Source organism: Moschus berezovskii, chromosome 8, assembly GCF_049115385.1.
Source record: "Moschus berezovskii isolate FMDL1 chromosome 8, NW_MosBer_1.0, whole genome shotgun sequence".
In the NCBI taxonomy this organism is placed as follows: Eukaryota; Metazoa; Chordata; class Mammalia; order Artiodactyla; family Moschidae; genus Moschus; species Moschus berezovskii.
Genome location: NC_142467.1, coordinates 56,572,894 through 56,594,067, shown reverse-complemented (window position 1 = coordinate 56,594,067; position 21,174 = coordinate 56,572,894). Strand labels below are relative to the sequence as shown.

The 21,174-nt window shown below is 37.3% G+C and overlaps 1 protein-coding gene across 2 annotated transcripts; it reads right to left on the bottom strand.

Annotated features, from left to right (window-relative positions):
• Positions 1–408: 408 nt before the first annotated feature.
• Positions 409–20,934, bottom strand: YIPF5 (Yip1 domain family member 5). 2 transcript variants are annotated; one of them, XM_055431488.2, is made up of 6 exons: positions 20,796–20,934; positions 20,180–20,299; positions 8,957–9,129; positions 7,993–8,138; positions 5,722–5,903; positions 409–4,450 (listed from the first exon to the last, which is right to left on the bottom strand). In XM_055431488.2, the coding sequence occupies exons 2-6, from the start codon at positions 20,287–20,289 to the stop codon at positions 4,288–4,290; spliced, it is 774 nt and encodes a 257-aa protein (XP_055287463.1). In that variant the 5' UTR covers positions 20,290–20,299; positions 20,796–20,934; the 3' UTR covers positions 409–4,287. The 2 variants fall into 2 exon arrangements, with proteins under 2 accessions (XP_055287463.1, XP_055287464.1); XM_055431489.2 differs by lacking the exon at positions 20,796–20,934 and having other exon boundaries at positions 8,957–9,079.
• Between the last annotated feature and the right edge of the window lie 240 nt (positions 20,935–21,174).

Genomic DNA, 21,174 nt, shown 5'->3' with positions numbered 1-21,174 from the left:
ATCTACAAGCAATCAGCTGATTTAGTAGCAGTTACGGAAGAACAAATTATATATGCAAAGTAAGCCTAAATAATTAATAATTAAACTCACAAAAAAATGTAACATCTGAACCTAACAGAACCTAATGTGCTCAAGAAAGTAATTGTGCTTTTAAATTAGGAGAACAGCTTTGTGTTTAATTAGTTTTCATTTGAGTATGTAATCATTTTAATTTATTTGCATAAACACGGGACACTGTGCTCCATCAGCAAGTAATGTTCTTTATTAACTAGACTAGGAACTTAATGGACAAGAAGAAATATTCCTATCTGTGATGCAAAAATCAGAACTACACATTGTCCTGATTTAGTTCTTCAGGTTTTAAGGTCCCTACTCTGAGATAATAATAATAAAACACTTGGCAAAGTAATCTGTCAGTCTCTAGAAATCAATAATTTAATATCTAATGCTTTATTTTTTACCTATTACCCAGTTACAAAAAGAGTATTCATGAACAAAGTACCTTATTGAAATTCAAGTAACAATAATGTATTAAAATTCAGACTTCAATAATTTGGATGGTGGCCGAAGCAGAGTTGATTAAAAGTCAATCATTTCTTCATTGGTGGTGTAAAGTAATAAGAGCCTACATTGTGGAGAAAGTGGTGAGGACAGGCTTTATTTAAAATGCTTGAAAGGAAAACACTATATGCTTGACAAGTGAATGACAGATCATACTTATCTATTCATTAAAGTATAGGAACCAATTTTTCCTTATGGTATTTCCAATCAACGTTGATATCTTGTTATTGCCTCTCTTTTTCCCAAACCCTAAATACATGCTAAAAAGAAAAAAAGAAACTCATTAATTACTATATTTGAAAAGGTACTTATGATTTTGCCTTGATACTAAATGTTTCATTCTTAAAGTTATTTTGAAATAAGCATATTATTAGATACAAATTGATTGAGAAATAACTTTAAGCTTTTTTCCCAAATAAATTAAGATTTTTAATAAGCGAGTTCATTTGGTGACCAGTAATTAGAATCTGACACTACAAAATGAATCAGTGTATACTGGCGGATAGATTTCACTTGGGGCCATGATTTGGGGAAGAAGCTTGCTCTAGCTGAAGTTTTGAAGGAAGGCCCACTGCTATTCTATTCATGCTATGATCTGTGTACAAAGCTGTGTTTTTTGGAAAACCTTTGGCCCTACGTTATGAAAGGCCAAGCACTGTGTCACTTATATATTTTTCCTCCCACAGGGCAAGTTAAGCAAATTGTCTAAGTCATTACATTAGACCTGCTCTATATGAAAACAGGCAGATCCAAAGTGTTATCGTGATGCCCATAATTCTTCATGATTGCATAAGAGTATCCTGTAAGATAACATTATAGAGATAATTGTCCTTAGTTTTGAAAACATTTAGTATATTTTATAAGTATATTTTGATATACTTATATTTGAGTTTATTTTATACTTATATTTGAGTATATTTTATATTTTGATATACTTATATTTGAGTTGATATACTTGTATTTGAGCTGAGCAATGCCTATTAAAGTTGTAAAATGTCATATGCATAGTACTTAGATCCTATTCAATATCAGATCATCAGATATATTTTAAACAATTCTCTTTGATTGGATGGGTAGCATCTGAGGATAGTTAGTATTTAAAGATTTACAGAATTTTTCATTATCTGCATAACTATATCTGGCGAAAGAATGACTATTTCTATAAGCTTTGTTATACAGCTCGTGAAACATCCATTGGTAAATGCAGTATTACAGCAAAGTTGCAAAATACACATTTACACTATATGTAAAATCAACTACATGTTCTTGGCATACACGTGCTTGCATAAACGACACACTAGCTTGAGTGAGTGAACCTGCAAACTCCACTCCCAGTTTTACTCAGAGACAGTGAACAGGCAAGCTTTTAGTAATGCTGTGAGCATCTCCAGTATTTAAAGGTACAAGCATGTTTTGGCATAAAATGGGTGTAAAAGCAAACCATATGCTCTTCCTGATACTTAACTGAACCAGAAGAAAAAAGTTACCACATAGTATTCTTGAGACACAGTATATCTGTTTTTTAAGTATGGATAAATATGGCAATATATACTGTATTTTTGATTTGAGTTTTACAAAGGGGAAATTTTGGCCACATATGACTCTTCATGTAAACAAGCATATTTGAGAGCTCAACTCTTACTTATATCAAAGGCAACTCCACTGTATAGCTGTTTTGACAAAATAGCTAAATATAAAATAGTTTTGCAACTGATTATTTTGGGGTTAAATAAAAGACAGCTAACAACAAAAATCTCTACATCACTGATTTAAGGTAAAGGTTATTTTGCTGGAGATGGGGGCAAAAAATAAGAAAACAATTTGTTTCAGTTGGGGAATCTGGCTGAAGATTATGGTCTTAAGTTTAACCAACAGTGGAAGATTTTAACACCCAGCACATCACCTACCCTCTTCATTAGGAATAACTGGATACTAACAGAAGGCACCCATGACATTCATCTTAGGAAGAACTGTTTACATTTATAAAGTGAATTGAAAAAGGCAAAAAAAAATTACTATCCAAGGACTGTAATAAAAATATTCTAAAACAATTTGGTAAGTTTAAAAACCCAGCCAAAAACTAAGTGAGTGCACTCCTCCAGAAGATTAAATATTAATGAAGAAAAACAAATTCATGTAATTCCAGAAATCAGAAATCATGATCTTCTTATAAGTAGTATGTTTTTATTATTTTAATCTTTTATGGTTGAAAACTAGCTCTAAAAAAGAACTGAGAATATATATGTCAGTTTGGCATTTCTTTTTAGTCTTAAAGTCTCTCCTAAAAAAAAGAAAGAAAAAACGCAATACTTCCTCCCAATATGGCACCTTTCTTATAACTGAGCTTTGTCCAAAATCAGAAGCAGTTTCTCCAGAAAAAGCCAATCAGTACACAAGATATAGTATTTCCTTATAGATTTTTTAAACCAGAGCATGACAACATCAATGAAATAAGTTTAATACAAGAAAATAATGCTGTAACTCAAAACTGCTTTTTGTTTAATCTCACTTTTTTTTTTTTGATTCTACACTGCTGCTGCTGCTGCTGCTAAGTCACTTCAGTCGTGTCTGACTCTGTGTGACCCCATAGATGGAAGCCCACCAGGCTCCCCCATCCCTGGGATTCTCCAGACAAGAACACTGGAGTGGGTTGCCATTTCCTTCTCCAATGTGTGAAAGTGAAAGGTGAAAGTGAAGTTGCTCAGTCGAGTCTGACCCTTAGCGACCCCACGGACTGCAGCCTACCAGGCTCCTCCATCCATGGGATTTTCCAGGCAAGAGTCCTGGAGTGGCTTGCCATTGCCTTCTCCGTGATTCTACACTAGATGACCACTATTCTTAAAGCTTAGAATAAACTGGGAATACAAGTCAAAACCAGAGCCTAATTAAATAAAATGGAACACCGAAAATCTTGGTTTAGCAAAAGTAAACTCACCAACACAGTTTAAATTAACTGGGAAAATTTTAATCAGTAAGCATCAAACGCACTTTACATTGGGAACTGCAATACTGAAATTGTGACATTTTAAATATTTTCCTCAAAAAAGGTTAGGAGATCCAACTATAACACTACTGTGGCCATTCTAGGTCACTATGCTTTAGCTAATGCTAATAAACAGATATTCACATTCCATGTCTACTTGGTAGACTGTGAACTACCAGTGTTGCTGAAATTGCCAAAATTCCATGAGATAATTTAGAGGAACATCAAATTTCTGAAGTGCAAACTCATAAAATTTTACATTGGGATCGCTTTTTGCTTCAATTGCATCTGACTTGACAATACAGGAAAGTTTTCTTCCCTAATACCTTGGAAAAATATTTCTCCAATAAGTCCTGCGTCTTCTCTACTATGGATTTTTTAAAGATATCAGCTCTGTGGTTAGTTTCCCACGGTTGATAAAAATCTATCAAAAACACCATAATATACAATTAGGAAGGGAAAAAGTTGTTTTTCTAAGGCTGCAGGAACAGGAAAGAAATAGTACTTCTTATTTGTATAAGCACAAACACCTTTTAAATCTAGTCATACTGCATAAATCCAATATAGTATTCAAAAATTCTATAAAAATGAACAAAAGATACTTATTTACTTCCACTGCTCCAAGAGTCAAACATTAGATCTGTATGAGAGTTGCACTGTAGCCGTTTGCTGGTCCAATTGAAGAGTTCAAAGTCCTTTTTGTTATTTGGCCCAATGATGTCCACATCCCAGATAAATTCAGTTCAAAAAACGGAAATTAGGGCGAAGACTCCGTATAACAAAGCACAAGGATATGCTACTAGAAGTTGCTGTCCTTCCATGGCTAATGCAGAAATAAAAATTTTGGAAGCAGAAAAACTACACCATCCAATAATTCCAGCAGTAAGAATGATTCCTACCATTCCTCTGTAACAGACAAAGAAAAATGGAGAGCGGAGAGAAAAAGTAGAAGATGAGATTAGTTATGTAAGAGTACTACCATAACCAATTCTTAAGAGAAGTACTTAAAAATTAAATCACATGTAGATGTCTACAGAAATAACAAAGATCTTTCTTCAAATGCTGATGCATCTCAGTTAATTCAATTATTTCATGTGATAAATCAAAGCTTATTTGTAACATATTTTGCTTCTTAATTTAGCACAATTTCTCAAACTTGGCAGCACTGACATTTGGCCTGTGTGCACTTCTGCTGTGAGGGATGTTCTGTTCATCATTAGGACATTCAGCAGCATCCCTGGCCTCTAGCCATAAAATACCCATTGTACCCCTGCCCCTCCAGAGTTCTGACAACTGAAATTGTCTCCAGACATTGCAAAGTGTCCCCTGGTAGTAAAACTGCCCCTGGTTGGAAAACACTGTTTTGTAGAAACACTGTCTTTAAAATTCAAATATAAATTTATCAATTTTAACAAATGAGAAGAGTGAAGCAGTTTCTACACTGAAAATCTGAAGCATTTTCATCCAAAACAGAGACACTGTGAGGCCATCACCCTTCCAAATCTCTAGTATCAGTTGATACATACTCTTCTCCTATGCCTTCTTTTCCACTCTAGGTATAACAAAGCTTAATCTTTCCTCATGTCCAGCACTAGCCAGAAGGAGGGGATTGAACTACTGAGAGAGCATCTGTGCACTGGCCAAGAGAAGCAACTTTATGAACAGTGATGTATACCTCTGTCTTTAACCCTTACTTAAAAGTATTATTTTAAAATAACACAACTTTAAAGCTGTGTACAAGGATATTTGAGAACACAGATTATAGTCTCTTGACATAAAAAGTTCCAGTTTTAGTTAAGAAGCTACTAAATACAGAATATGCATTTATTATTCATTCACTTAGCATATGCCTGATATAGTTAATAAATGAGATATTTTAAAAAAATCAAAGAGAAAGTAAGTATAATTTTAACAACCTGATCTCTTCCATGCAATATTTAAGTTAACAATCACCTCTGTTCAGTTTGTTTATGGACGCTGGTAAGTTTACCTAAAACGAGTGAAATTCCTTTATTCTCACTTCCATTATTCATCACTGAAAAGTATGTAACACTGTCTTCATTTATAACAGCCACTATCTGCTTACTGAATCAGTGATTTACTTCAAACCGATAGTGAACTGAATTCTATTACACAGAATTGGTCAATCAACTCCCAAAATAAAGATCAGTACTTACTGTAAAGAAAATATCACTGCAAAGCTGGAAAGCAGGATCATAGGAAGAAGACAATATCCAAGGACACTTGCCACACAACCAAATGAAACACCAGTCATACTCATTAAGTTTAATAAACAAAACATTCCTAGGCAACCAATTGCACTGATCCCATATACGTAGCCAAACTGGATTTTGCCAGCCTATGGGTAACAAAAAAATGACATGTTAGAGGGCAAAGAAAGTTACTTTGGGCTTCTTTCACCTAAAATTGTACTTGTAGAAGATGTTTAATTTGTGAGGATTAAAATCCACAGAGGTATCTATTCTTTATATAGGGAAATAAAACAGTGAGCAGACTACCTTTTATATCTTTCTTAAGAAATTTAAAGTACCCACCTCTCAACACACAGATATTCAGGATTTCATTTTCTAGCTACCATTTGAGTTTGGCATAAAATTCAACAAGTCATTCAAATATTTAGATAGTAGCTAATATCACTTGAACACACCCAATTCTACCAAAATTGCCCTGAAACAACTTATTTTCATTGGCAGATGTAATCATAATCGTTTTAACAGCAGAAATAATTTCATCATTGACTCTGCTGCTGCTGCTGCTTCACTTCAGTTGTGTCTGACTCTGTGCGACTCCAGAGACAGCAGCCCACCAGGCTCCCCCATCCCTGGGATTCTCCAGGCAAGAACACTGGAGTGGACTGCCATTTCCTTCTCCAATGCATGAAAGTGAAGTCGCTCAGTCGTGTCCTACTCTTAGCGAAACCATGGACTGCAGCCTACCAGGCTCCTCCGTCCATGGGATTTTCCAGGCAAGAGTACTGGAGTGGGTTGCCATTGCCTTCTCCAATCACTGACTTTATATGGGCATTAAAGGAATTCGGAGAAAGGAAGCCAGGATAAGCAGGGAGCCAGGGTTCTGTGGGGGGGGGGAGGAGAAAAGAAAAGTGATTAACTACTGGGCAAGAGGAATATAATGGAAGATATTTTCTTCTTTCATTATTTTTCCAAATTGTTGGTTGCTTTATACAGTTCTTTGACAAACAAGCAAAAACTTTAAAAATGTTCTGCTCTTACAAAAGACATCACTAAACAAACTTAGGACAATAAACTTAGCTTAATTGGAGTTGGTACTCTTAGTCACACTATGTGAACAAACATTGTATTTAGGTCATGCTATGGGCTTCCTTGGTGGCTCAGAGGTTAAAGCATCTGCCTCCAATGAGGGAGACCCAGGTTCGATCCCTGGGTCGGGAAGATCCCCTGGAGAAGGAAATGGTAACCCACTCCAGTATTCTTTCCTGGAGAATCCCATGGACGGAGAAGCCTGGTAGGCTACAGTCCATGGGGTCGCAAAGAGTCGGACACGACTGACTGACGGAACGAACGGATCACTAAAATCAGTCTTCAGAAAAGCCTTTAAAAAGTTCTGGTTTGTTACACATCTGACATATGAAATTCAATTATGAAAATACCTCTACAGATTATATTAACAGAAAAATCCCTGGGATTTTTGTTAGAATCAATACTTGTTTGTAAATATCTGATTAAGAGTGTAGAAGTTTAAAAAGGTTTATTAATAATAATAAAATCTGACACTAGGTACAATGCATTAAAACTTTTCAAAGTATTCTCATATAACCTGTCTTAATCTCCAAAATAATCTTGTTAGGTGGGAGGCACACGGTTATTTATCAGAGGGAAGTGAAGGGTGAAATCAAGGGCAGATTAGAAGCACTGAGTTCATGCCAAGCTTTTCTGACTAAAAGTTCCATCTTTAATTCATTATATTATCTCTTCTAATTCAGAGGAGGACATAAGATAAAATAAAATGAACATTAACAATTATATTTACAAAAATTTTCAATATGCTTCAATATTCTTAGAGAGATGACAGAGACTAAAATTTGTTTGTTTTTTATTAATTCATTAAATATTAAAATAATATATAAGAAAGACCAGCACTTATGCAACAAAACACTACTCAAGGATGACTTAAAAAAAAGAAAGGAATTCTGATGAGCAACTAAAGCCACATGTTATTTATTAACAACTTCCCCTAATAATTGGACCACTTATTGGAACAAGAAATGATTTCTAAATATACCATATTATCAATGGAGAAGTGACGAATATGTATAAACTTAAATAACTCGATACCTTTTAAGACACATCAAAACTGGATGTAAAAGAAGAGTCTTAATAAAGGCTCTTGGCGGAATATTTAAATTCCATTCTTTAATCTCACACTGAGAGTTCCAACTAGAATCTTACCAGTAACAATGTAGCTCCAAAAGCAAGGCAAAAAACCATTGGTCCTGCCAAATCAGTCTCATTCATGATGCTGCCATCTGCTACTTTCAAGGGGTGTAAAACTGTGAGTGTTTTTTGCCAGATGTGGTCAAAATTGATACCCAATTCTAAAGAAAAAGGAAATAAGAAAGTCAATTAGGATTTGTGATATACTTTCAGTTTACCAGAATTTATGTTGTAACAGAGTGAAAAAAAAAAAAGAAATAACCGGTATCCAAAAAGTGATCTAGCAACATCAGATGGCATTATTTTAGTGAGTCCTCAATCAATCTTTGCTGATTACCGTGGTTATTCCACAAATATCAAATCTCTGGTTTGGTGTTAGAAAAAGGTAAGGACATAATGAATCAGACACTCTGAGCTATGCCTTTATAGCAAAGAATATACAGACAGCATTCATAGTAAGTGACTCTATATCCGGGGCTTCAGAAACACAGAAAAACGTATACAAAACTATGTCTTCTATGTATATATGTGCATTTTTGAGAAGAGTATGCATAGCTTTTACTGGACTTTGGAGGGTATCTGATCTCCCCCCAAATTTTTAGAACTATTGCTTTTAGGGTTTGGAGATACAATTTGAAAAACACCATACACTGATGTTACTATCTCTATCAGTTTGTTTTCATGCAGAACAATCAATACCATGCTATTTCCTCTCATTTCTTCCACTGATAGAATTTCATCAATAATCTAAAGTAACAGTTACTCTGCTCACATATCGACATTCTTTATTATCAGTATATAAAGATCTATTAAAAATCTGGTTCTCTCTAGCTCAGTGTTGTTCAAAATTAGTCACTTAGTAGAAACCTTTTTCCTACAACCTTATTCTTTTAAAGATAAGAGGAACTTCTCCAAACAAAGATTTACTTTCACTATCTGGATATTACAGAGTACTATCAAGAGTTGCAACCAACTGTACCTTCTAATAAAGGTGGTTCATCCTCAAAGTTGTTTCCATAGAATGGCTGAGGTGTAGTTGGAGTATATGTCTGAGTTGGCTGGAAAATCTGCCCGGTGTATGGCTGTTGTGGCTGCATCATGTCTGCGGGAACAAACCGGCCTTGGTGCGAGTAGTCATAGCCAGCATATTGTCTAAAAAGCCAAGTAAAGTTACATGCCTCAGAATTATGTCAACACCCAAACCTGATATCCCTGACAGGCAAGAAATATGTCATGCAATTTCCAGAATATCTACTTTGCCAGTTTTTATAAATGGTGATTGAAATTAACTACTAAGATCAAGCTAATTATCTACAATAAGACAGACGAGTCATGGTGGAGAGTTCTGACAGAATGTGGTCGACTGGAGAAGGGAATGGCAAACCACTTCAGTATTCTTGCCTTAAGAACCCCATGAATAGTATTAAAAGGTAAAAAGATAGAACATTGAAAGATGAACTCCCAGGTTGGTAGGTGCCCAACATACTACTGGAGATCGGTGGAGAAATAACTCCAGAAAGAATGAAGAGATGGAGCCAAAGCAAAAACAACACCCAGTTGTGGATGTGACTGGTGATGGAAGCAAGGTCTGATGCTGTAAAGAGCAATACTGCATAGGAACCTGGAATGTTAAGTCCATGAATCAAGGCAAACTGGAAGTGGTCAAACAGGAGAGGGCAAGAGTGAATGTTGACATTTTAGGAATCAGTGAACTAAAATGGACTGGAATGGGTGACTTTAACTCAGATGACGATTATATCTACTACTGTAGGCAAGAATCCCCTAGAAGAAATGGAGTAGCCATCAGAGTCAACAAAAGAGTCTGAAATGCAGTACTTGCAGGCAGTCTCAAAAATGACAGAATGATCTGTTTGTTTCCAAGGCAAACCATTCAATACTGTGGTAATCCAAGTCTATGCCCAGACCAGTAATGTTGAAGAAGCTGAAGTTGAAAGGTTCTACGAAGACCTAAAAGACCTTTTAGAACTAACACCCAAACAAGATGTCCTTTTCATTATAGGGGACTGGAAAGCAGAAGTAGGAAGTCAAGAAACACCTGGAGTAACAGGCAAATTTGGCCTTGGAGCACGGAATGAAGCAGGGTAAAGGCTCATAGAGTTCTGCCAAGAGTACGCACTGGTCATAGCAAACAACCTATTCCAACAACATAAGAGAGAACTCTACACATGGACATCACCAGATGGTCAACATCGAAATCAGACTGATTACATTCTTTGCAGCCAAATATGGAGAAGCTCTATACAGTTAGCAAAAACAAGACCGGAAGCTGACTGTGGCTCAGATCATGAATTTCCTATTGCCAAATTCAGACTTAAATTGAAGAAAGTAGGGAAAACCACTAGACCATTCAGGTATGACCTAAATCAAATCCCTTATGATTATACAGTGGAAGTGGGAAATAGATTTAAGGGACTAGATCTGATAGAGTACCTGATGAACTATGGATGGAGGTTCACGACACTGTACAGGAGACTGGGATCAAGACCATCTCCAAGAAAAAGAAATGCAGAAAAGCAAAATGACTCTCTGAGGAGGCCTTATAAATAGCTGTGAAAAGAAGAGAAGCGAAAAACAAAGGAGAAAAGGAAAGATATACTCATTTGAGTATAATGCAGTATAATGCAGAGTTCCAAAGAACAGCAAGGAAAGATAAGAAAACCTTCTTCAATGATCACTGCAAAGAAATAGAGGAAAACAATAGAATGCCAAAGACTAGAGGTCTCTTCAAGAAAATTAGAGATACCAAGGGAACATTTCATGCAAAGATGGGCTCAATAAAGGACAGAAACGATATGAACCTAACAGAAGCAGAAGATATTAAGAAGAGGTGGCAAGAATACATAGAAGAACTGTACAAAAAAGATCTTTACGACCCAGATGATCACGATGGTGTGATCACTCACCTAGAGGCAGACATCCTGGAATGTGAAGTCAAGTTGCCTTCAGAAGCATCACTATGAACAAAGCTAGTGGAGGTGATGGAATTCCAGTTGAGCTATTTCAAATCCTATAAGATGCTATGAAAGTACTGCACTCAATATGCAAGCAAATTGGGAACACTCAGCAGTGGCCACAGGACTGGAAAAGGTCAGTTTTCATTCCAATCCCAAAGAAAGGCAATGCCAAAGCATGCTCAAACTACTGCACAATTGTACTCATCTCACATGCTAGTAAAGTCATGCTCAAAATTCTCCAAGCCAGGCTTCAACAATGCGTGAACCAAGAACTTCAAGCTGGTTTTGGAAAAGGCAAAGGAACCAGAGATCAAATTGCCTACATCTGCTGGATCATCAAAAAAGGAAGAGAGTTCCAGAAAAACATCTATTTCTGCTTTATTGACTATGCCAAAGCCTTTGACTGTGTGGATCACAACAAACTATGGAAAATTCTGAGAGATGGAAATACCAGACCACCTGACCTGCCTCTTGAGAAACCTGTATGCAAGTCAAGAAGGAACAGTTAGAACTGGACATGGAACAACAGACTGGTTCCAAACAGGGAAAGGAGTATGTCAAGGCTGTATATTGTTACTATGCTTATTTAACTTATATGCAGAGTACATCATGAGAAACACTGGGCTGGAGGAAGCACAAGCTGGAATCAAATTGCTAGGAGAAATATCAATAACCTCAGATATGCAGATGACGCCACCCTTATGGCAGAAAGCAAAGAACTAAGGAGCCACTTGATGAAAGTGAAAGAGGAGAGTGAAAAAGGTGGCTTAAAACTCAACATTCAGAAAACTAAGATCATGGCATCCGGTCCCATCACTTCATGGCAAATAGATGGGGAAACAGTGGAAATAATGGCAGACTTTATTGTTGGGGCTCCAAAATCACTGCAGATGGTACTGCAGCCAATAAATAAAAAGACGCTTACTCCTCAGAAGGAAAGTTATGACCAACCTAGACAGCATATTAAAAAGCAGAGACATTACTTTGCCAACAAAGGTCTGTCTAGTCAAGACTATGGTTTTTCCAGTGGTCATGTATGGATGTGAGAGTTGGACTATAAAGAAAGCTAAGTGCTGAAGAATGGATGCTTTTGAACTGTGGTGCTGGAGAAGACTTTCTGTCCTCCCTAAAGGAGATCAGTCCTGAGTGTTCATTGGAAAGACTGATGAAGCTGAAACTTCCAATATTTTGGCCACCTGATGTAAAGAACTTACTCATTGGAAAAGACCCTGATTCTGGGAAAGATTGAAGGTGGGAGGAGAAGGGGATGACAAAGGATAAGATGGTTGGATGGCATCACTGACTCAATGGACATTGGTTTGGGTGGACTCGGGAGTTGGTGATGGACAGGAAGGCCTGGCGTGCTGCAGTTCATGGGGTCGCAAAGAGTCGGATACGACTGAGTGGCTGAACTGAACTGAAATTGTACTTTACAGAGAATCTTCCAGATGATGCCAAAACTCACTTATGCAGCACTTAAGAGTTTACAAAATACTAAACTTTTGAATATCAAGAGATCAGTAAATGAAAATATAAACGTTTAGTTTTTCCCCCTTTAGTGAGCATACATAAAGAGATCTGTGAAATACAATGTATGCCTAAGACTATGAATAAAAATTTCGGATGGCAGACTTTGTACTGTATGCTATATATTTTGCACTGTAAATCAGATCTCTCCATTGGGTGTAAAATCACTCTTCTGTATTCTCTGGAATATGTTATTTTTTGCAAGTGGATAAATGTCTTTAAAAACAATCATCAATTTCAAACAGTGAAAAATAAGAAGCATCTTTCTTGTGAAAGCTTTCTGAATATAATAAAACATAATTAACACACCTTGAATTTGAATAGTTCTTTTAACTTTTTAAAGTAAATGTATATTTATTATCTCCGTTGCTATTACTGTAACAAATCTTACACTTTAGAAGCAGACCTTGCTATGTTTTTTTTAGTGATGAAAACAACTTAAGAATATTGAAGCGGAACAGAAGAATAATGAAGCAATAGCTTTTAATGATCTGTTTCACCATGTTCTGGGAAAATATGACCTATCAGTGGAACTAACCCAATTACACAGTAAGAAATAAGGAAGGAATTATTTTAAAGGTAAGACACTTTAAAAATGAGAGCTGAGATGCCTCAGAAATCTTTTAGTCTCTAATTCTCTTTAAAAATTTATAGTTGCTTTTTCATAAATATAAAAACGTAATGACCTCATTACTTAAGATTTTAAAGTTAAATCTAATTTTTTAAATTAACTGAACATCTTGATTAAAAGCAAATCAAAGGTGGAATTCCTTGGTGATACAGTGGATGGGAGGCTCCCCTGCCAGTGCAGGGGATACTGGGTTCTATCCCTGGTCTGGGAAAATTGAATGTGCTGAAGAGCAACTAGGCCCACAGGCCTCAACTACTGAGCCCAAGTGTGCCACAACTCCTGAAGCACGTGTGCCTAGAGCCTGTGTCCTGCAACCAGAGAAGCCACCACAATAAGAAGTTCGTGCACTGCAACAAGAGTAACCCCTGCTCACTGCAACTAGTGAAAGCCTACCTGCAATAAAGAAGATCCAGTGCAATCAAAAATTAATTAATTAAAAACCCAATGAATTAAAATTTCAACTACACATAGCTCATATTCTCTTGTCTTATCATGCTAGTCCAATACATGCTTAAAAATACTATTTATTTTTCTGGCTATAAAATATATTGATAGAATGCACTTCAGCAATATTTTAATGGCAAAAAACAGAAACCAAAACAATATAAATATATATTTGTAACTACATTGTGATATAGGCATAGATTACTATGCATCTGTTAAATGGAATGAGGCAGCTTTGTAGGTACTCGAAAGAAATGATAATAAAAACATTTAGTGGGGAAGAAAAAAAACTAATATTCAGGAATTTTTCTGGTGGTCCAGGGGTTAAGACTCCAGTGCAGGTTCAAACCTCTCGTCCTCGTCAGGGAACTGAAGCATGCCCGCATGCCAAGCAGTGTGGCCAAAAAACGCGTAAATAAATAAAACAGAAAAAAAAAATAAGCACAATAGTATACATTATGCACCCACTGTGACTATGCTTTTTAGAATATATAAGCACATCTAGGTTTATGTGTGTTTTATATATATATATACATTATATACTGGAGAAGGGAATGGCAAGCCACTCCAGTACTCTTGCCTAGAAAATCCCATGGATGGAGGAGCCTGGTAGGCTGCAGTCCATGGGGTCGCTACGAGTCAGACATGACTGAGCGACTTCACTTTCACTTTTCACTTTCACACATTGGAGAAGGAAATGGCAACCCACTCCAGTGTTCTTGCCTGGAGAATCCCAGGGACGGGGGAGCCTGGTGGGCTGCCGTCTATGGGGTCACACAGAGTCAGACATGACTGAAGTGACTTAGCAGCAGCAGCAGCATACATTATATACACAATTATATAGGTAAAGGAACCCCAAAAAAGGTGAAGACAGACACTTAATTTTCAGATTATAATCTTTTGTACCTTTAAAAATCCTAGTTATTATTTGTTGAAATTCATTAACTCCAAAAGTTATATGCAATATATAGCTACTGAAATTTCCCAAAACATATATAATACCTTTTTGAATAGTACTGTGTAAAGTGTTTAATGTGAATTGCCTCACATTATTCTCACTACTCTAGTAGGTTAATTTTATCATGCTCTTCATTACCAAAATGTGTAAACTGATATCTGGGTTAAAATGATTTGTCCACAGTGGTGCAAGGATTCAAAACCAGACTTTCTAATTCCAGTAGCTAACTCTTATAACAACTGTAATAAAAATCACCTTCAAATCCTATCTGATATCAACATCTGGTTTTTTTTTCTGTATATGCATTTCCCCAGTCATTTTGGTATGCAAATACCTTGATTACTATTTATGGACTTACTTATACACACACACACACACACCCCCCACGGGGCTAGCTGGCTGAATCAGGATAAGAACTCACATCTTCTAATTTAGTAGAATACACTATAGTGCCATCTCTCTAAGGATGTATCATAAATTCACCTTAGAGTTCATGGAACAAGTAGAAAAGCTCCACATGGAGGTTTGTATAATCTGCATAAACAGATTGTATTTTATTCTCTTTCTCCAGGGAGAGAAAGACAGAGAATATAAATGTGTATGCAAGAGAAAAAACACAAAGAATGACATAAACCCATGGTTCTCAAATTCCTTGATCTTAGAACCCATTATACTCTTAAAATTTGTTATTGAGAATTCCTAAAATTTTTTATGTGGGTAATATCTATCAATATTTTTTCATTTTAGAAATTAAAACAGAAATGTTTAAAATACTTATTAATATGTTAAAGTAAGGTTAAATCTATTATATGTTCAGTTCAGTCGCTCAGTTGTGTCTGACTCTTAGCGACCCCATGAATCACAGCACGCCAGGCCTCCCTGTCCATCACCAACTCCCGGAGTTCACTCAAACTCATGTCCATCGAGTCGGTGATGCCATCCAGCCATCTCATTCTCTGTCGTCCCCGTCTCCTCCTACCCTCAATCGCTCCCAGCATCAGAGTCTCTTCCAGTGAGTCAACTTGTCGCATGAGGTTGCCAAAGTATTGGAGTTTCAGCTTTAGCATCAGTCCTTCCAATGAACACCCAGGATTGATCTCCTTTAGAATGGACTAGTTGGATCTCCTTGCAGTCCCAGGGACTCTCAAGAGTCTTTTCCAGCACCACAGTTCAAAAGCATCAATTCTTCGGCAATCAGCTTTCTTCACAATCCAACTCTCACATCCATACGTGACCACGGGAAAAACCATAGCCTTGACTAGACGGACCTTGGTTGGCAAAGTAATGTCTCTGCTCTTTAATATGCTATCTAGGCTGGTCGTAACTTTCCTTCCAAGGAGCAACAGTCTTTTAATTTCATGGCTGCAATCAGCATCCGCAGTGATTTTGGAGCCCAAAAAATTAAAGTCTGACACGGTTTCCACTGTTTCCCCATCTATTTCCCAAGAAGTGATGGGACCAGATGCCATGATCTTCGTTTTTTGAATGTTGAGCTTCAAGCCAACTTTTTCACTCTCCTCTTTCACTTTCATCAAGAGGCCTTTAATATGTTAAAGTAAGATTAAATCTATTATATGTTATCATAAACTTTTTAAAATGAAAAAGCTATTTTTCAAGACAGCTGAAAATTCTTATATCTGCCTCTGTATTCATTATGTTGTGTGATATACCATTTAGTTGAAGTATATGAAGAAAATCTAGTGTTGTAGACATTTGGTTGGAAAATAGTGTTTTAATAATATTTTCAGATAATCATTAATATTCTTTCTGATACATCAAAGCACAGAGCAAAGTGATAGTTTTTTAAACTTAACTTGCAATGTGGCAATTGGAAAGAATGCTAATGAATTGTCTTGTACTTTGACCCGATCCTTTGTTTACTCATGTATAATTTTGTAACATCATGCATTGGTCATTTAGAAAATATTAATATGAGTTATGCAGATGTTCCATATATAGACTCATTTAATATGAAATATATGTACATAAATCATATTTGTTAATATCATCACTGATCTCATCAGAAAATAATTACTGGGAAGCTGACAAGTTCACAGTGATGGATATAAGTTTTTCAAAATGCTTATTTCTGCCTGAAAATGTGAATTTGATCATTGGCCCCACATACTGTCAACGGCTTTCCTTGAAGCAACAGGTCACTTCATTCATTTTTGAGAAATTATTCAAGTCTGAATAATCATAGTTTGTCTGTCAGATGTTCTTTCCAAAAAAAGGTTTCTGTGAAAAAGTGGCTGATTCAGTTTGTGACTCAAATTGCATAGGTGCTTTTCCTAGAGATAATTATAATACTTTAGTATGAAGTAGAAAACTGTTTCCCATTTTGTCACATAGAATATTTTAAAAATGTATATTATCAAGGGTCAGGATTTAAAACAATAATACTTACAGCTTCACCAAGGACATCTTTAAATGAAATGGCTTCACTCACCCCCAACAAGTATGTGATGAAGAATACAAAGATTACTAGAACAATTTGATGCCACTGTCTTGATTCACATTTGGGTACCAGCAGTTTTACCAATCATTGCTTTTGCAACATCAGTGCAAATGCCAACACACCTAAAAAGGTATAAAATGTCTCACTGTGTGTGTGTTAACCACTCAGTCATGTCCAACTCTTTGTGACCCCATGGACTGTAATCCTCCAGACTCCTCTGTCCATGGGAATTCTCCAGGCAAGAATACTGAAGAGGGTAGCCATTTCCTTCTCCAGAGGATCTTCCCAACCCAGGGATTGAACTTGGGTCTCTGGCATTGCAGGCAGATTCTTCACCATCTGAGCCACCAGGGAAGAACAAAATGTCTCACTACTATTATAAAAATAGTTTTGATCTTTCAAAACCTCCTGGAAGGATCTCAAGGACACTCTGGGGTCTGTAGACAACACTTTAGAACCACTGATACAGACCCATAAATTTCATGTAAGGAAGAGAAACAATGAAAGCAAATAAGAGCTTTAAATGTGGCACTATTATTCCTTCATCAGATGAAAGACAATATCATGGAATTTTACACTTTCCCTTTTCTGGCAGGATCTGCTCAGGAAAATTCCTGACTCACTCCTACTCATTTTAAACTAAAACATAATATGGTAGACATGACCTTTACAGACTAAATCAACACTTCTACAGCAGGAAAAATAGCAGATGAAACCAATGCTCTCATAAGCACTCAGTATCAACAACAAGTCAAAGCCTCTTAACATACTGGGTTGACAACTTAAGCTGATCAAAATCCACAGGTAGTCCATAAAGGCATTATCAGTTAAAGGAAGGTGAAAAAATACTAGCTTTCAGTGCTTTAAAAAATACATAGTTGGTATTTCTATATATTTCATAGCCATATATAATACGTGTAATAAGACATTCATAAAACTCAGCAGATTGAGATCAAAGGTCCTTTTACTTTTTGGGTTTATTTTTTGTTATATGAATGTAAAGTACCCATAGTAGAAACTATGCAAAATGTTAAAACTGACTTCATAGGGCAAATGTAGAACTATGAACTAATAACAACCCAAGTTAAACTTGAAGACAATCCAAGTCAGATTATATCTGAACCTGTATTTTCATCAACCGAGAGAGAAAAGTTAGCTGACCTTTGTCACCTAGTTGACACAACAAAGTATCATTTGATAAACTGAGATAAACATAAAAATGTCATTAAGGGGCAGATCCAATTGAAGGCACATACAGAAGAGCTCAATTTTTCTTAAAGTTCAGAAACTCAGTTATTACTGCTAACACACTAGTCTTATTTTTCTCAGCAACATCTATAAATTCGTATTTATTAACTGGCAGTAACATTTATATAAGCACCTGGAATAAAACTTCTTTACAAGCACTGAAGCAATGCTTACCAGCACATGGTTTTTGTTGAGATGGAACTGTGAGGATAGTTAGCAACAGCGTATCTAAAACAACTGCTCTATGCAGAACTGAAGTGAGATGCTAACTGTACAGAGAAGATAAGTTACTCTTTTAAGAGATGTTAACAAGGACAGAAAGAAAGAAACATAAGAAAGGCAGAGATACATTTTCACTTGAAGTCTAAGTGGAATAATTCTGTTGAGTCCACATACAGAGATGGGTTTTCCAAAGCCCTACTGCAGCACTCCATCCATTCTTACATTCATCTGCCCCGTCATACACTGAACAATCAGAAAAAATACATATTTAGGTGAATAAATGGAGATTCCTCAACAGATTTTCTCCAATCCTGACCAATTAACTGATAAAAAGAGATAAATCTTCAATGGTATTATATAATTTAGAATTTAACAGAAAGAAAAAAAAGTGATTCAGAGATAGAGAATTATTTACATGCTCACTTCCACTGTTCACTGTGTTAAGTTTTAGGGGAAAAAAGCTTTACAATGTACCAAAACAAGCAGATTCCAGGTTTCTTTTGTTTTTGCTTTTGTAAAAAGTATACTCTATACAAGACAAACCACACTGTGTTAATTTCAACACAACCTAGTACTAACGCTTCTCTCAGACTACACACACACCCTTTCCATGCTCTCATCCTGGGACAATCTTCATGGTTTTTAATTCAGGGTCCATATGCACATCAGTTAATACATGAACTGTCTGGATGTTATACACACATTAATACAGATGTCTGACAGCAAACATGTATTTCTCAGAAACGGGCTCCTAGTTTTCTTCAGATTCTCTAAGGGATCCTGGACCATCCAAAAACGGTTAAGTAACCCTGGTATAGGAACTCCTTCACTAAAAGGGAGGCTGAGAAGATTAAACTTAACGACCTAAGAAACTAAGATGGAAATGGCAACTCACTTCAGTGTCCTTGCTGGGGAGGTCCCACGGACAGAAGTGCCTGGTAGGCTACAGTCCATGGGGCCGTAAAGAGTTGGACATGACTGAAAGAATGAACACACACAAGAAACTAAGAACATGATGTCCTAGAAGAGACTGGTAAAAACCCTTCCTTTTTTTTTCCCCCCACAAACACCAGAAACTATGGAAAAAAATACATTTTTTGTTGTTGCTGTTGTTTTTTCAACAGTTCAGGACTGAAACGTCTTGAGTCTCCGACCCCGTGCCCCCTCCTTCAATCTGCAGCTGGAAAGTTGCGCGTACTGACTGACCAGAAGTTTTGGTGTGAGAAACAATAAAAGTGGTTATCAGTTGCTATATGAAAACTACCTGATGAATCATAGTAGGGAGCTTACACTGTTCTACAGTGTCACTCAGTGCTTTCCGTTAACAATTGATAAACTCTGAAAACTGGACTGATTTAACTACTAACGAAGCTGTCAAAACATTTTAACTTAATTTTTAACTGCTCTTGTGGTCTAAACAGCCTATCTCTAGGTACTTTACGCTACTACCCAAACCCTAAATGATGTTCAAATACTGTACTAGAAAAAGGTTCTTCAGCAATCTATTTTTCCACTCATGGCACATCTGAGTATTTTGCAGAAAATACCAAACTCTAAACAGGACAATGTCGTCAGACCCAAACAAGTGTCAGGTCTCTCCAGAGGCAGGAAGATTATGAAACGTCACATTCCTGATAAGGAACTTGTCCCTACATTCAGTCTTAGGTAGAACCAAACATTCAGGGTACATGTTTTCACTGCAATCTCGACAAAACAAATGGCTAAAGTTGAAATGTTACTTGCTATAGGGTCCTCCACTTCCTCCATAATCGTAGGACTGCTGTGACTGGTCATCGATGCTGTAACTTGTCTGGTAGAAATCCGTGTTCAAATTATCAAAGCCTGACATTGCAAACGATCTGCAACAGAAAAGAAATGGCAAAGACAGCTTATGCCCAAGGGCCTCCTGAATTCGACCCTGACACTTTACTTAAGCGAATACCCCCAGAAGGCGACAAATTATTCTTCTAGAATTTAGGGTTGCAGCATTTGGAAGGTGGGCCGCCGGGGGGGTGTGCTAAAAAAAATGTCTCTAAGTCAAGGCCCAGGAAGACATCTCCACTTCGAGGGGCTGTAGGGGCGGGGACGCGGGAGGAGGGGTTCTGTGGGGTCTAAAATACCAACAACAGCAAAGATGATTCGTCACCTCGGGATAGGGCTTTACAGCTGAAAACACGACAGCCTCTTTGCAAAATAAGAAAGCTCATACTCTCGCAAGATCCGCGTCAGCAAGGCCCAAAAGGGAGGGAGGGTCAGAGAGAAAGGACCCGGGTGCGGCGCCAAGCGGCTGCCACGAGCCGCCCTGCCCAGGTGCGGGGAGAAATCGAACATCATGCCAAGGAACTGGGCACTCACCAAACGTGGAGGCGGCGGCGGCGGTATCTCCGGTATCCCCCCACAAACCCCCCAAACTCAGCTACGGAAGGACCCTGTACTGGACCGGTTGCTACGTGTCAGAAGGGCAAAGAACTGCTTCCGGGGCACTCCCACTCGCGCAGGCGTGTTGGCAGACTTTGGGCTCGGGTTGGAGGGCGGGGGGTGGGGTAGGTGGGGCGGTAACGCGATGTGGAGCATGCGCAGTATCGGCCAACTAACTCCCGCCGCGGACTTACGGGAAGAGGGGAAAGCTGGCAGCTTGGTTAGCGGTGGAGGCAGAAAGGCGCAGGCGCAGCAGTTGTTGCTTACTACTTGATTGGAAGGACTGATGTTGAAGCTGAAACTCCAGTACTTTGGC